The sequence below is a fragment of the Carcharodon carcharias genome, chromosome 28 (assembly GCF_017639515.1).
Source record: "Carcharodon carcharias isolate sCarCar2 chromosome 28, sCarCar2.pri, whole genome shotgun sequence".
NCBI lineage: Eukaryota > Metazoa > Chordata > Chondrichthyes > Lamniformes > Lamnidae > Carcharodon > Carcharodon carcharias.
Genome location: NC_054494.1, coordinates 14,928,003 through 14,943,702, shown reverse-complemented (window position 1 = coordinate 14,943,702; position 15,700 = coordinate 14,928,003). Strand labels below are relative to the sequence as shown.

Genomic DNA, 15,700 nt, shown 5'->3' with positions numbered 1-15,700 from the left:
GCTGCATTTGGCAATGCAAAGGAAAGGCATTATTCATTTTTAAAACGTATGTTTTAATGTCCAGCCCTGGCTGCCCAATTTCTATGGGCTCACAATCGGTGCATAACCGACTGTGGTGGTGGGGATTTACAATAAAGCTGATCAGTGACAGCCGCACTGATAATTTCATCCCTTTCATCTCAGGAGCTGGAGTGCCTGTAAATTGCACGCTTAACTCCTTTCAGTTCTCGGCCTCGAGAGCAAGCACCTTCAAGTCGAGTCTATCACTTCTGCACATCTAAAGACTGATTGAAACATCGAAACTCAAGATGTGACACTGAATAATGCGGCCATTGCGAAAAAAAATCAAACGTAACATTGTGTAAAAAAAAATTGAGGTTGCAAGTAAAAATTCTATTGTCCTGCCAAACTAATTACCGCTTGTCATATGGGTCACGAACGGACCTTACATTAGCAAAATAATGACTTTCGATCTGTCTGGGTTATGTGTGGGGTTAATATGCATTGGAAGGGTTGGATATAAGGGCCCCCTCTCTTTCTCTCTCTGTCACACACGGAGCTGTCACTAATTTCAGGCAACATGCGGATCCCAGTCCCAGCGTTGCTGCTGGTTCCAGTTCTCGTCCGCGTCGCCCATGGGAATCGAACAGGCAATTGGACTTGGCCTGTGCTGGACACCAAACCGGGGCCCCCGCCCACCCGCGGGGAGATAGCTGCATTCATCAAGCGCCTGGAGGCTCGGAACATCAGCCTGAAGCTGCCCTCCCACATGATCAACCTGTACCGCAGCTACAACTCGGGCAATTACACTGGCCTCTTGTCTCATGAGAGGCTGTCGGAGGCGGACACTGTGCGGAGTCTGGTGGCAAAAAGTAAAGTATATCAGTTAAATTGTGGCATTCTTGTGGTCTGCTCTGTTGTTTGTGTGTGTGTGTGTGTGTGTGTGTTGGAGGGAGGGGGGAGGTTTCTTTGCAGTCGCGTTTTGATGTGGCCGCCGGTTCTTCTCAAATCTCTCTCCCAGACAAGGCCAGTCTAGTCCAATCCACATTCGGGGTTTGATGCCTTTGAAGTGGGGCAAAGGATCAAGGCGGGTCACAGGCTCTGGGTTGGAATGAAAAACTGGCTCAACAATCTTGTCTCCTCCCAGAGCGTATTGTAGACCAATTATCCCAGGGCTGACATCTCCCCCCGACCCAAACCACCACCCCCCACCCCCTCCCCCTCCCCCTCCCATTTCTCTGGAACACTTTTAACACATGATTCAATCGGAATGGTTTCTCCTTCCAAAACTTATTTAATGTTTTCACCTATAAAAAAAAAGTTTTCAATCTCCTTGGAAACAACCTGCATTTATGTAGCCCCTTCCACGACCCCAATAGGTCCCGAAGTGCTTTACAGCCAGTGAAGTGTTTCCTACACAGGGCTGATAATCAGACTGTTAAAAGTCTGCAAAGGAAACATGGAAAATGCTTCACAGCTGGTCCAACATCTGTAAATGGAAAAGATGATAGCTCATTTGAAGATGAGTTGTTAATGAGTGGGTTCCTGTCATAATATCATTGCTAGTGTTCTGTAGACTAGAAATGCAACTACTGTAGAAGAAAGCCAATGTTCTCTCCTGGACATTTGTTGCTGCTCTCCAGTAACTGGCACAGGCTCCTCTCACATGAGTGTTGCTGAGCTATTTGACCGGGGTGGGGGGGATGTGTCTTTGGTAAAGGGTGCTGGTTTCAGGAAAGTGTAAGAAGCCCCCTTATTAAGGAATTTGGATCCCACTACACTGTCAAGTCAAAATTGGGAGGGGGCAATGAAGAGAGAATGTATTGAGGTTACTCCCTCTAGGCAGGAGGCAAACTTAACTTCTTTAGTTAAAATTAAATAAACTGCAACCATAAAACAATGCACCCAATATCTTCAGATGCCTGAGTGTTAAGGACATAGGATTTAGGATCAGGAGTAGGCCATTTCGCCCCTCGAGCCTGCTCGACCATTCAATAAGATTGTGGCTGATCTGAGTGGCCTTAACTCCACTTTCCTGCCTGCTCCCCATAACCCCTAACTCCCTTGTTGATCAAAAATCGTTCTAACTCAGCCTTGAATATATTCAATGACCCGTCTCCACTGCTCTGTGGAAGAGAATTCCAAGACTCTAGACTGTCTGAGAGAAGAAATTCTTCCTCACCCTTTATTTTTAAACTGTGCCCCTAGTTCTAGATTCCCCAACAAGGAATTAAATAGTTAAGTGGGTACTTGATTCTTGAATTAAGGTGTTGCCTCATGAGCAAAGATTGAGCAGGTTGGGCCTATACCCATTGGAGTTTAGAAGAATTAGAGGTGATGTAATTTAAACATAAGATTTACAATCTATATCAATGACTTGAATGAAGGTGCTGACTGTATTGTGCCCAAATTTGATGATATAAAGATACGTAGGAAAGTAGGTTGTGGGGAGAATGTGCAAAGGGGTCTAGAAGAGTTGAAGTGAGTGGGTAAGTGAGCGTTAAGTAGAATGTCATAAATGATCAGCTGTCCTTTTTTACTAACAGGCAGCTTGATGTTCATTCTTGATCATGCACAACTTAGAATTATCAGAAAGCAAAGCATGATTTTCTTTAAAAAAATTAAAAAAATATAGTTCAGAATTAAGATCATCAGGTTTCAAGTTATATCTCAAAAGGAACATGAGAGAAGCAGCATATATCCTGTCAAGCCCCCTCAAAATCTTATGTTTCAATTACATCACCTCTAATTCTTCTAAACTCCAATGGGTATAGGCCCAACCTGCTCAATCTTTGCTCATGAGGCAACACTTTAATTCTAGGAATCAATCTACTGAACCTTGCCTAAGCTGCCTCAAATGCAAGTATATCCCTCCTTTAATAAGGAGACAAAAACAGTATTGAGTTCTCTAGGTGTGGTCTCACCCAATGCCATTATGGTTGTAGCAAGGCCTCCTTACTTTCATACTCTATCCCCTTGCAATGAAAGATTCTGTGTGCCTAACTTATTAAGCTGCCGTACCTGCAAGTGGTTCATTTGCGATTCATATACCTCCAGACCCCTGTACTCTGCAGCATTCGGCAGACTCTCGTTTTACTGCAGAACAGAGGCAACAGTCTTTCATGTTTACTGCTGGTGTGATTCAATTAATGGCTTAAGTGTGCAAATTGTAAATAATTTAAAAAAATTAAATGGAAAGATGTAACAGTGAAAATGAAATCACCTGCTGCCCTGTGCCAATTGGTAAACTCCTTAAAAATGATGCAGATAAAGCTGACTGATCGTTGTGTTTTCCTGTGTTCGTTAGCTGTAACTCCACTGACACATAATTTTCAAACTATAGGCAAATATTCTCTTGAAGGATGAGGTCCAGTGTTTAATCTTTGTTTGTAACTTCCTGCCTGGTCATTCATTGCAAGTGCCCCCTTCACTGGTGTGTTGTGTTGATAATTTTTTTTATTCCTGCATGGTGTGTGGTTGTTAAGGCCAGTGTTGGTAGCCCATCCCTAATTACCCTTGAGATGAATACAACTTACGAGGCCAACTCTTGAGGACACTAAAGAGTCAATTATGTTGCTGTGGGTCTGAAGCCAGACTGAGGAAGGATGGCAGATTTCCTTCTCTAAAACAGCACGAGTGAACGCTGAGATATCTCACAACAATCCATTTGCTTCATAGTCACCATCACTAATATCAGCTTTTTTTTAATTCCAGATTTATTTCAGTGGGGTTTGAACTTGTGTCTTCAGATCATTAGTTGAGGCCTTTAGATTACTAGTCCACTAACACAGTAACTATGCTACTGTACCCCTTTTGGGGTTGGGGGGGGGGGTGGTGGGGGGGTTCCGGTTAGATCAGTTGGCTGCCCAGCTGGTTTGTGATGCCAACAGCATGGGCACCAAGCCCCTACCAGCTGAGGCTATCCATGAAGGCCCCACCTTCTCAACCTTGCCCCTCCCCTGAGGTGTGGTGACCCTCCGGTGAAACTCACCACCAGTCTCTGTCTGATGAGAGAGCAGCTTATGGTCCTCTGGGACTACAGCAACTTTCATTTCACTCACATATATACATGGATACATAGATCAATAATTATTTATCAATGGACAGATATTAAATCAAACTTGCCCACCCAAAAAATTCTCTTAACAAAGAATAGATTGTCTTTCTTTGTAATTATAAATAGATGAATGGATTCAGATTTTCAGAAAGCAACAAGTTTTAACTTCTGCATTTAATTAATTACATGGAAAATAAGCAAGTTCCTTTCTCTTTTGCTACAAGAGGAATTTCAAACTCCCTCACTCTAATTTCCACTTTGCAGGGTTTCTCACTCGGTTAAAGGTACTGTAACTCCATTCCCCTGTCCTGACCATTAACTGTTACTATTAGGCTGCCTAGTCTAAAGTAAGGAACTGCTATCAGCAGTTATCTGCCTGATTTTCTCAACATGTTTTTCTGGCTAGTTCTCTCTCTGATTAAAGTGTGGGCATGCTGCTAATTACGGTGGAACTTCCTGTGTTCATTCATTGTTGATATAGTTTATTTACTATTCCCCAACTTGTATCCTAGCCTAGAAGTTCACCTTGCATGTAACTAGCATGGAATGGGCAGCCGCCAATACTGTCGATGGGTCAAAATCCTGGCATTCCCTCCCTAACAGCACGGGGGATGCACCTACACCAACCACATGGACTGCAGCAGTACAAGAAGGCAGCTCACCACCACCTTCTCAAGGGCAACAAGGGATGGGCAATAAATGCTGGCTTTCCCTGTATCCCATGAAACAATGTTAAAAATCAGCTCCGCTCACTGCAGTAAAACTAAATATCTGCCGCCTAATACACTGCCCATTTTTTTTTTTAAGAAAAAGCTGTTGACCATGTCAGGAATGCCAACTCTGCACCCCACTGTCCCTTCACACCCTGTGTGAATCTCAGTCTGTCTGCCAACCAGTCTGCCTCTTCATCAAGGCCAACAGTCACACTCAGCACACGAATGAGTGACTGATAATTTACCTTTCCCTGTTCTCCTCAACCCCTAGACAACAGCACAAAAGTTTAAAAGCAAAGAATTGCGGATGCTGGAAATCCAAAACAAAAACAGGATCAGAAATACCTGGAAAAAGTCAGCAGGTCTGGCAGCATTGGCAGAGAAGAGTACAATTGACGTTTCGAGTCCTCGTGACCCTTAAATAGCACAAAAGTTTACTTATTCGGCACCTTTCATCACCTCAGGATGTGCCAAAGTGCTTTACTGTCACTTTTGATGTGTAACAATTTGTGCACAGCAAGATCCCACAAGCTGCAATGATTTTGTTTATTCTTTCATGGGATGATGGCGTCTTTGGCAAGGTCAGCATTTGTTTCCCATCCCTAATTGCCCGTGAAATGAGTGGCTTACCAGGCAGCAGTTAAGAGTCAGCCACATTGATGTGGGTCCGTAGACCAGACCAGGTAAGGGCAGCAGATTCCCCTCCCTTTAGGGCATTAGTGAATCAGATGGGTTTTTATGACAATTGATGATGCTTTCATGGGTCGCCATTACTAAGACTAGCTTTTTCAACTCCAGATTATTAATTGAGTTTAAATTTCACCAGCTGCCTTGGTGGGATTGGAACCCATGTCCCCAGAACATTAGCCAGGGCCTCTGGATTACTAATACCAGTGATATTACCACTAACACCACCATCTTTCCCTCCCCCTCCATAACAATGACTAGATAATCTGGTTTTGGAGGTGCTGGTTGAGGGAGGAATATTGGCCAGGACTGACTCTCTTGCCTCTTCTTTGAGTGGTGCCACGGGGTATTTAATGCCCACCTGAAGAGGGTAGCTCGGCCTGCAATATAATGGTGCACCTTAAAGATGCTGTACCATCAGTGCCACATTGCTAATGGCTTGTTAGCCCCACCTGCTCTCTCAGGCGGACATAAAAGATCCTGTGGCGCGATTTGAAGAGTTCTCACAACTGTCCTGGCCAGCAGTGCCCATGGAATTTATGTAAATAAAGGGGTTTGGGGAGATAATGGTACTGGCACTGGACTAGTAAACCAGAGCCCCAGGCTAATGCTCTAGTTCATAGGTTCAAATCCCACCACAGCAGCTGGTGGAATTTAAATTTAACCTGGAAAAAAACATCTGGAATATAAAGCTAGTCTCAGTAACGGTGACCATGAACCCACCATCGATTGCTGTAAAAACCCATCTGGTTCATTAATGTCCCTTTAGGGAAGGGAATCTGCCCTCCTTACCCGGTCTGGCCTACATGTGACTCCAGACCCACAACAATGCAGTTGACTCTTAACTGCCCTTTGAAAAAGTCGAGCAAGCCACTCAGTTCAAGGGCAATTAGGGATGGGCAACAATTGCTGGCCTTGCCAGTAATACCCACATCCTATGAAAGAATAAATAAAAGTCAATGGCATCAGCAGGGAAAGGAGACAGAATTGACAGGAAGGGAATGGGAGAAAAGATGTTTGGGACTTTTTTGTTATTGTTTAATTTTTTAAAAATATATTGTCACATTTAGATTATTTTCAAAACCACTCTATTCCTGAAATGTGAAGCAGGATGGTTGCAGTGTGACACTGGGTCATGTGGTACCTCTGTGATTGTTGCTAATAATTCCTTGAGGGTCACCGTGCAGGTACCACACTGCCTCTCCGCAGCCACTTTCATGGCTGGGTGGCCCTGGAGAGGGAGCGCGCGGTGTCCGCCAACACCGATAAAGCCTTCCTTGCTCGGTGGGCACCACGGGGACTGCGCTGTTTTATTGACCCCTTTGATCACGTTTTGGTTTATTGTTTGTAAATTTCCTTTAAATTTTGTCTTGTTTTTGCAGTTTCCCTTTTGGGGGCTGCCATTTAATTTGTCTCTCGATTTGTGAATTTAGTTTATTTGGTTTGGACTCAAGAGTTACCACACTGCCTCAGCTCTCTGTACTGTGTCAGCCTCTCCCAACTCCTGCCTTCCTCTCTGGGAGGTGCTGACTTCCGCTGTGTCTCCACAGATGCTGGGACCTCTCCAGCCATTTCAGTCAATGCCTGTTAGCAAGCTACTGAACCATTAGAGGCATCACATCCAAACTGGTCCTATCTCATTGACAACCGCCCCCCCCCCCCCACCCTCCCCACCCCGCCAGTCACCAGAGTCATTGGCTGGTGATCATGAGTGGCAACCCCAGCTGATGCTTTCTTCTCCATAGCCCAGGCATAGCCAGACTGCTTATAAAGTTTACTGTGGCACAGAACAAGAATGAGCGATGATCATTATTGTAACACTTATAAGATCCTGAGGGCACTTGATAGGGCATCACTTCAGGAGGATGTTTCTACTCTTGCAGTCTAGAGCACAGTTTAAGAATAAGAGGTGACCCTTTTAAGGTGGAGATGAGGAGAAATGTTTTCTCTGAGGGTCATTAATCTGTGGAATTCTCTTCCCCAGAGCACAGAGGAGGTTGGGTCATTGAATATATTGAAGGCTGAGTTAGACAGATTTTTGATAGACAAGGGAGTTGAGGGATATGAGAGGTGGGGGTGGGGAGCAGACAGGAAAGTGGAGTTGAGACCACTACCAAATCAGCCATGATTTCATTGAATGGTGCAGCAGGCTCAAAGGGCTGAATGGCCTACTCTTGCTCCTAAATCCTATGCCTCTAGCACAGTCTAGCGATTGAAACCATGAGCGTACACTTTTGTCTGGCTCAGTGTCACACTAGGCAGGATGTATAGTCACTGAACTATAATGGGTGCTTCCATTCTATTGATCCATGCTGTTCTCCCTGTTGCTAGGTTTCCATCACAATGGGAGCCGCTGGATTCTCATATTTGACATGTCCACTCTCGTGGCCAACGAGAAGCTTCAGTTTGCCGAGCTGAGAATCAGCGTGCCTGCCTTTGCAGAGTCCTGCTCTCTCCTGGAGCTCCATCATCAGTCTGAATACCCGTGTGGGTCAGCCACCTGCCAGGATCAGCTCTTCTTGGGCTCCTTCCCTCCGGATTCGGTGCTGGAGGATGCCGCGGACTGCGCCATTTACAACGTCACCGACATCCTGAGGCACTGGATCAACCGCAGGAAGCCCAGTGAGAAAGGTGGGCTCGCTGGGCTCCAGTGGCCAGAGAGCCCAGCCTGCAGGAGGAAGAGGTCCCTCCCCTACACCAACGCCCAGGGTAAGACTGAGACCAAGGAGACGGCGCTGCTCCTGGTGTTCTCCCGGAGACCCGAGCAGAGCTGCTCGGAAGGTTCCTCGCTTCTGAAAGACGCCAAAACCTCCAAGCGGGTGCGGAGGCCCCGAAAGCGAAGGGGCCGCCGGCCAAAGCGGAAGGGCCAGGCGGCGCAGCAGCTCAAGAGCGCCCACGGCAAAGGCAGAGGAAGGGGCAGGGCTGGACGTAGCGGCGCTCCCACTCTCCAGCACCCCCGGCACCACAATCGAAGCAACAGCCCCACCGAGTGCCGGAGGATCACGTTTCAGGTCAAATTTGGTAAGATTGGCTGGGGGTCCTGGGTCATCTTTCCAAAGATGTACAACGCTTTCCGCTGTGAGGGAGAGTGCCCATCGCCATCTGGGGAGGATGCCAAGCCCACCAACCATGCTTACATGCAGGTAATGCCACCTCACGTTAAACACCCATCTCATAACCTTTAACGCGTCTAACGGCTGAAACAAAGCTCGTTGTAACCAATATCTTCAGTAGATCTCCCACGTTGCTTACACTGTGTGTGTGGAGCACTCTGCACAGTTCTGGCCTCGATATTCCAATAAAGATGCCAGGGCAGGAGTTACACCAGGGTAGGCTGAACAGGCTACAGCTCTTTTCCCTGGAACACAATGCTGAGGGGTGACATAGGAGAAATAAGAAGGCTAGACAGAGAAAGAATGTTTCTGCTTGTCGAGGAGCTCAAAATTATGGTCGTTAATCTAAGTTGCTAAAAAATCCAGTTAGAAACTCAAGAGAATGTGGAATGTGATACCACATGGAATAGTTGAGTGGACCAGCACAGCTACATTGAAGGAGGAACTAGATAAGAACGTGAGGGGAGAAAGGAATAAAAAGTTATGTCAATAGGCTTAAATGAAGTAGGATGGAAACATGAGTATAGACCAGTTGAGCCAAATAGTCTGTTCCTGTGCTGTAGATATTAGAATCATAGGAGGATGCATCACAGAAAGAGGCCATTCTGCCCTTTGTGCCTACTATACAGAGTCTTTGAAAAAGCTATCCAGTGACTCCTACTTCTCCTGCCAACCCTGCACCTTGCTATATTATCCCCTTTAAGTATTTATCCAATTCCCATCTGGAAGTTACTATTGAATCTGCTTCCGCCACCCTCTCAGCTGGCACATATTGACACAACTCCCTGAATACTGCCCCCATGGAGTTCAACTCCAACTGTTAATCGCAGCTGTCTACTTGCCCCGAGTATTGAAGTGATGTTGATGCAGTACAGGGATATGTTATAATTCTGCAGTGTACATTTATGCACTGTCCTTAGTTTAGATTGACTGTACTTTAGTAAGGTGTGGCACCATTATCCTAATTCAAACCATAAATATTTATGTACTGCCTTTAATGTAATCAAACATCCTAAGCCGCTTCACAGCAGCATTATATAGCATTATATGTGGCATTGAGACACATAAGGTGATATTAGGGCAGAATGCCAAAAACTTCATCAAGGAGGTAGGTTTTAAGGGGCACCTTAAAGAGAGAGGTGGAGAGGTACATGGAAGGAATGTCAAGCTTAGGGCCCAGCCACCTGAAGGCATGGCCACCAATGATAGAGAGATTAAAATCTGGTCAGAATTAGATGCGTACAAATCTTTTAGGAACAGGGAAGGCCATTCAGCCCATCGAGCCTGCTCCACCACTCAATACGATCATGGCTGATCGAACTCTTCAACACCTTTTACCCACACTATCTCCATAACCCTTTACATTATTGTTAAGATCTATCAATCTCTACCTTAAACATACTCAATGACTGAGCTTCCCCAGCCCTCTGGGGTAGAGAATTCCAAAGATTCACAACCCTCTGAGTAAATAAATTTTTCCTCATCTCAATCCTAAGTGGCTTCCTCTTATTTTGAAATTGTGTCCCCTGGTTCTAGGCTCCCCAACCAGGGGAAACATTTTACCTGCATCTACCCTGTCTATTCCTTTAAGTATTTTGTAGGTTTCAATGAGATCACCTCTCATTCTTCGAAACGCTAGAGAATACAGGCCCAGTTTGCCCAATCTCTCTTCATAAGACAGTCTCACCATCCCTGGAACAAGTCTGGTGAACCTTTGTTGCACTCCCTCTATGGTAATAATATATTTTCTGAGGTATAGAGATCAAAACTGCACACAGGTACGGTCTAACCAAGCTCCTACAATTTGAAGCAAGACTTCACTACTCCTGTGCTCAAATCCTCTTGTGATAAAGGCTAACATTCCATTAGTCTTCCTAATAGCCTGCTGCACCTGCATGTTGGCTTTTAGTGACTTATGGACAAGGACACCCAGGTCCCTTTATACATCTACACTTTCTAATTTCTTACTATTTAGGAAATACTCTGCATATCTGTTCCTTTTATCAAATGGATAACCTCACATTTTTCTGCATTATATTCCATCTGCCATGCTCTTGCCCACTCACTAAGTCTGTCCAAATCCTCCTGTAGCCACTTTACATCTTCCTCAAAATACACATTCCTGCCTAGCTTTATATCATCCACAAGCTTGGAAATATTACATCCCCGCATCCAAATCATTGATATATATTGTGAACAGCTGGGGGCCAAGCACTGATCCTTGTTGTACCCCACTAGTCACAGCCTGGCAATGCGAGAATGACCTATTTATTCCTTCTTTCTGTTTTCTGCCTGTTAGCCAATCCTTAACCCATGCCAGTGTATTGTCTCCTATCCCATTTACTTTTATTTTGCTAATCAACCTCCTGTGGGGGACTTTATCAAAAGCCTCCTGAAAATCCAGTATACTATGTCTATTGGCTCTCCTTTATCAATTAACACCCTCAAAAAACTCCAACAAGTTCATCAAACATGATTTCCCATTCGCAAATCCATGCTGACTGTGCCCAATCAGACCATGATTATCCAAGTATCTATTTATCATATCCTTTATAATAGATTCTAGCATTTTCCCTACTACTGATGTAAGGCTAACAGGTCTGTGGTTCCCTGTTTACTCTCTCCCTCCCTTCTTAAATAGTGGGGTGACATTTGCTACCTTCCAATCTTCAGGAACTGTTCCAGAATCTATAGAATTTTGGAAAATGATCACCAATGCATCCACTATCTCTATAACAACCTCTTTCAACACTCTGGGATATAGAATATCAGGCCCCAGAGACTTATCAACTTTCAGTCCCACTAATTTCTCCAATACAACCTTCTTTCTTATAGCGATTTCCTTCAACTCCTCATTCGCCCTAGTTCCTTGGATCTCTAAATCTGGGAGATTTCCTGTATCTTCCTCAGTGAAAACAGACACAAAGTAATCATTTAGCTTCTCTGCCATTTCTCATTCCCATTATGAATTCTCCTGACTTTGCCTGTAATGGACTCACATTTGTCTTAGCCAAATGCTTCCTTTTTACATACCTATGGAAGCTTTTAGAGTCCGTTTTTATGTTTTTTGCTAGATTGCATTCATATTCTGTCCTCCTTTTCTTTACCAGTTTCTTGGTCTTCCTTTGCTGTATTCTAAAAACCTCCTAATCCTCAGGTTTACTACTACTTCTGGCAACTTTATAAGCCTTTTATTTTAATCTTATACAATCCTTAACTTCCTTTGTCAGCCACAGTTGACTGACTTTTTTGGGGTTTTTGCACCTTGAAGGCATGTAGAGGTGCTGGAAGCTATGTAATAGTTCTTTGAAGACTATCCAATGTCTATGTACAGTCATACCTTTTAATGTATTTTCCCAATCCACCTCAGCCCATTTGTCCCTCATGCCTTCATAATTTCCTTTATTCAACTTTAACACCTTTGCTTCAGAGTGAACTACCTCATTTTCAAACATATTGTAAAATTCTATCATATTGTGGATCTCTTGTAGGGTTGTGGGGCTGGAAGGGATTACAAAGAGAAGGAGGGTCAAGGGCCATGTACAATATGTGAAAACAATGATGCAAATTTTAAAATCGAGACACTTCTTGACTGGGAGCCAACGTAGATCAGAGAGCACAGAGGTGAATGCACCATAGATATTGCAAACAAGATGAGGCCATTCAGTCCATTACACCCAGTGCCTGTGCAGCTTTTTGCTGTAATGGACCCCACATCCTTTTACATTCTTCGTTATAGATAAATTATCTGATTTTCTTTTAAATGTGTTACAATTCCTAAATGGTCGACCTCTTATTCTAAGACTGACCCCCTAGCTCTAGATTCTCTTGGACACTTTCTCTCAGCATCTACCCTGTGAAACCCCTTATGAATTTTATATGCTTCGATTAGATCATCTGTCTTTCTCCTAAACTTTGGGGGGATACAGGCCTGGTATACTCAACCTCACCTCATAGGTACCCCTTTCATAAATCCATATTGACTCTCCCCAGTAGATTTAGGGTTTTTCTAAGTGCTCTATCTTTGAATCTGCACCTCAAGGGGAGCAAAGATATAGGTGAACATTGGAAAAGTGAAGCTCAATAAGTAAGATGAACTTCCAGTAATAATAATATGGACTGAGTTTTAAGGTTTTTGTACCTTTTCATTTTCAGAGTCTGCTGAAATTCCATCATCCCACACTGGTGCCTTCACCTTGCTGTGTCCCCATCAAAATGAACCCAATGAGCATGCTGTACATCGAAAAGGGTGAGGTGGTGTTGCGTCACCACGAGAACATGGTGGTACAAGAGTGTGGCTGTCGCTGACCAACTTACCTGCTTTCATTTCACCTGTGTTAAGCAATCAGCCAGGGCAGTGATGTTCCGATTGCGTGGCTGGGTGTGATAAAGAGTTTGCTCTGATGTGATGCTTCACACAGTTGAACAGCCTGCCATGTCTGGGGAGGGTGGAAGGAGTCAACTGCAGCAATTCTCTTTTGGAAGTACAAGTACATGGACAGGCTTGGACTGAGCTGTAATAATTGAGCTCTGTTGAAGGGTCATGAGGACACGAAACGTCAACTTTGCTCTTCTCCGCTGATGCTGCCAGACCTACTGAGTTTTTCCAGGTATTTCTGTTTCTGTTTTGGACTGAGCTGTGATGGTTCCAGCAGTCAAATAGCCAATGGTTCAGTGGTGCTATGTCCCAGGAAGGAGTCCATGCCTCCAGAAAAAATAATCTCAGGAAGGCGTGGAGGGGGACAAAATGGACAGACAGAAAAATGTAAAACTGCGTGATACTATAAATTATCTTAAATTGAAAACGTTATCTGATTTTTTGTAGCTCTTGCTGAACATAGCTGTACAATCAGCAATGTATCCATTTATATAAAGCGCTTATCAACTGTGTGGATTTTTGCATTGTTCCCTTAAGTTTTGTGTATTCATTTTTCTTTTCAAACATCGCTTGAGTTGTGAGCGAGCTATTGGCGTTCATTGCGCCCTCGTCCCTTAATTGGCGAAGTGCCTCCAAGGCTGGCAGATCATGAGAGCCTCGAGAGAAATGGATTACGAAGTGATTCTGAAGCTCCGTGTGACACAAGACCAAATTTTGGAAAGACGGGCCCCAAAAGAACAATCTATCAGTTTTTGTTCATCAACTTGAGCTGGATGATGGCGGCCACCCGTACCCAGAACGCTCTGCGGCGCAGAATACGGCCTATCTAAAATGGCGGAGACTGGAGAGGCCTCACAGAGGAGGCGGGGTCTCCATTACGTCAGAGGGGACACGGCCACGGCGTGCAACCGGGGTGTGGGGGCGGGGGCCGGGGCTTCACGGCAGGTCGGGGGGGGGGGGCGGGCCCTCCGGACGGCAGGTCGGGGGGGGCGGGCCCTCCGGACGGCAGGTCGGTGGGGGGGGGGCGGGCCCTCCGGACGGCAGGTCGGGGGGGGGGGGCGGGCCCTCCGGACGGCAGGTCGGGGGGGGGGGGGGGCGGGCCCTCCGGACGGCAGGTCGTGGGGGGGGGGCGGGCCCTCCGGACGGCAGGTCGTGGGGGGGGGGCGGGCCCTCCGGACGGCAGGTCGGGGGGGGGGGGCGGGCCCTCCGGACGGCAGGTCGTGGGGGGGGGGCGGGCCCTCCGGACGGCAGGTCGTGGGGGGGGGCGGGCCCTCCGGACGGCAGGACGGGGGGGGTGCGGGCCCTCCAGACGGCAGGTCGGGGGGGGTGCGGGCCCTCCAGACGGCAGGTCGGGGGTGGGGGGGGGGGTGGACTCTCCAGACGGCAGGTCGGGGGGGGGCGCGGTGAGCTCTCCAGACGGCAGGTCGTGGCGGGGGGGGGGGGGGTGGGGCTCTCCAGACGGCAGGTCAGGGGGGCGGGCCCTCCAGACGGCAGGTCAGGGGGGCGGGCCCTCCAGACGGCAGGTCGGGGGGCGTGGCCTCCAGACAGCACGTCGGGGGGCGGGGCCTCGACGGCACGTCGGGGGGCCTCCAGACGGCACGTTGGGGGGCGTGGCCTCGACGGCACGTCGGGGGGGCGGGGGCTCCACCGCACGGGGCGCGGCTTCGGTGAGTCCAGTTGCGTCAGATTTTCCTGGCGTGACCTGGAGATTTCGGAAACATCTGCCAGGCGCGGGGGTACCCGGGAGCACAATGCAGGGGATTAAAATAAATATCATTTTCAATTTCCTTTAACACTTTCAGTTGTTGTAAAAGTCTGTTTGGGTGGACAGGCGATTGTAGATTTAGTGATGAAACCTCCAGGGCACCAGGGGGCGGCTCAGCTTCCCTGGGTTGTGGAAGGACCTCAGAACTAGGAGCAGGAGTGGGCCATTCAGCCCATCGAGCCTGCCCCGCCATTCAATACCATTATGGCTGATCTCATTTCGGCCTCAACTCCAATTTCCTCATAACCTTTCAACCTGTTATTAATTAAAAATCTGTCTATCTCCTCCTCAAATTTATTCAGCGTCCCAGCATCCACTGCACTCTGAGGTAGTGAATTCCACAGATTCACCGCCCTTTGAGAAAAGTAATTCCTCCTCATCTCTGATTTAAATCTACCGCCCCTTAGCCTAAAACTATAGCCTCTTGTTCTAGAATGCACCAGAAGGGGAAACATCCGCTCCACGTCTACTTTGTCTATCCCCTTTAGCATCTTATATACCTCAATTAGATCTCCTCTCATCCTTCTAAACTCCAGCAAGTATAGGCCTAAACTGTTCAGTCTTTCCTCATAAGACAAGCCCCACATCTCTGGAATCAATCTAGTGAACCTCCTCTGAACCGCCTCCAGTGCAACTACATCCTTCCTCAAGTAAGGGAACCAAAACTGTGCACAGTGCTCCAGATGCGATCTCACCAATGCCTTGTACAGTTGCAACAACACTTCCCTATTTTTATACTCTATTCCTTTAGAAATAAATGCCAAAATTCCATTTGCCTTCCTTATTTACCTGCTGTACCTGCATACTAGCTTTCAGCGATTCATGCACGAGGACACCCAGATGCCTCTGCACTGAAGCATTCTGAAGTTTCTCTCCATTTAAATAATAAGTCGCCTTTTTATTCTTCTGACCAAAATGGATAACCTCACACTTATCCATGTTAAACTCTATCTGCCAAATTTTGGCCCATTCACCTAACCTGTCCAT

The 15,700-nt window shown here is 46.4% G+C and overlaps 1 protein-coding gene across 1 annotated transcript; it reads left to right on the top strand.

Moving 5' to 3' along the window:
- Positions 1-580: 580 nt before the first annotated feature.
- Positions 581-12,878, top strand: ndr2 (nodal-related 2). Its single transcript, XM_041176109.1, has 3 exons — positions 581-872; positions 7,789-8,600; positions 12,726-12,878. Exons 1-3 carry the CDS (start codon positions 581-583, stop codon positions 12,876-12,878), a joined length of 1,257 nt encoding a protein of 418 aa, XP_041032043.1.
- Positions 12,879-15,700: the final 2,822 nt, after the last annotated feature.

Excerpts from the sequence above, each read along its gene's own strand:
- ndr2 (XM_041176109.1), top strand. The coding sequence starts at position 581 with ATGCGGATCCCAGTCCCAGCGTTGCTGCTGGTTCCAGTTCTCGTCCGC. Across the intron at positions 873-7,788 it reads GCGGAGTCTGGTGGCAAAAA|GTTTCCATCACAATGGGAGC; the intron begins GTAAAGTATATC and ends CCCTGTTGCTAG. Across the intron at positions 8,601-12,725 it reads CCAACCATGCTTACATGCAG|AGTCTGCTGAAATTCCATCA; the intron begins GTAATGCCACCT and ends TTTCATTTTCAG.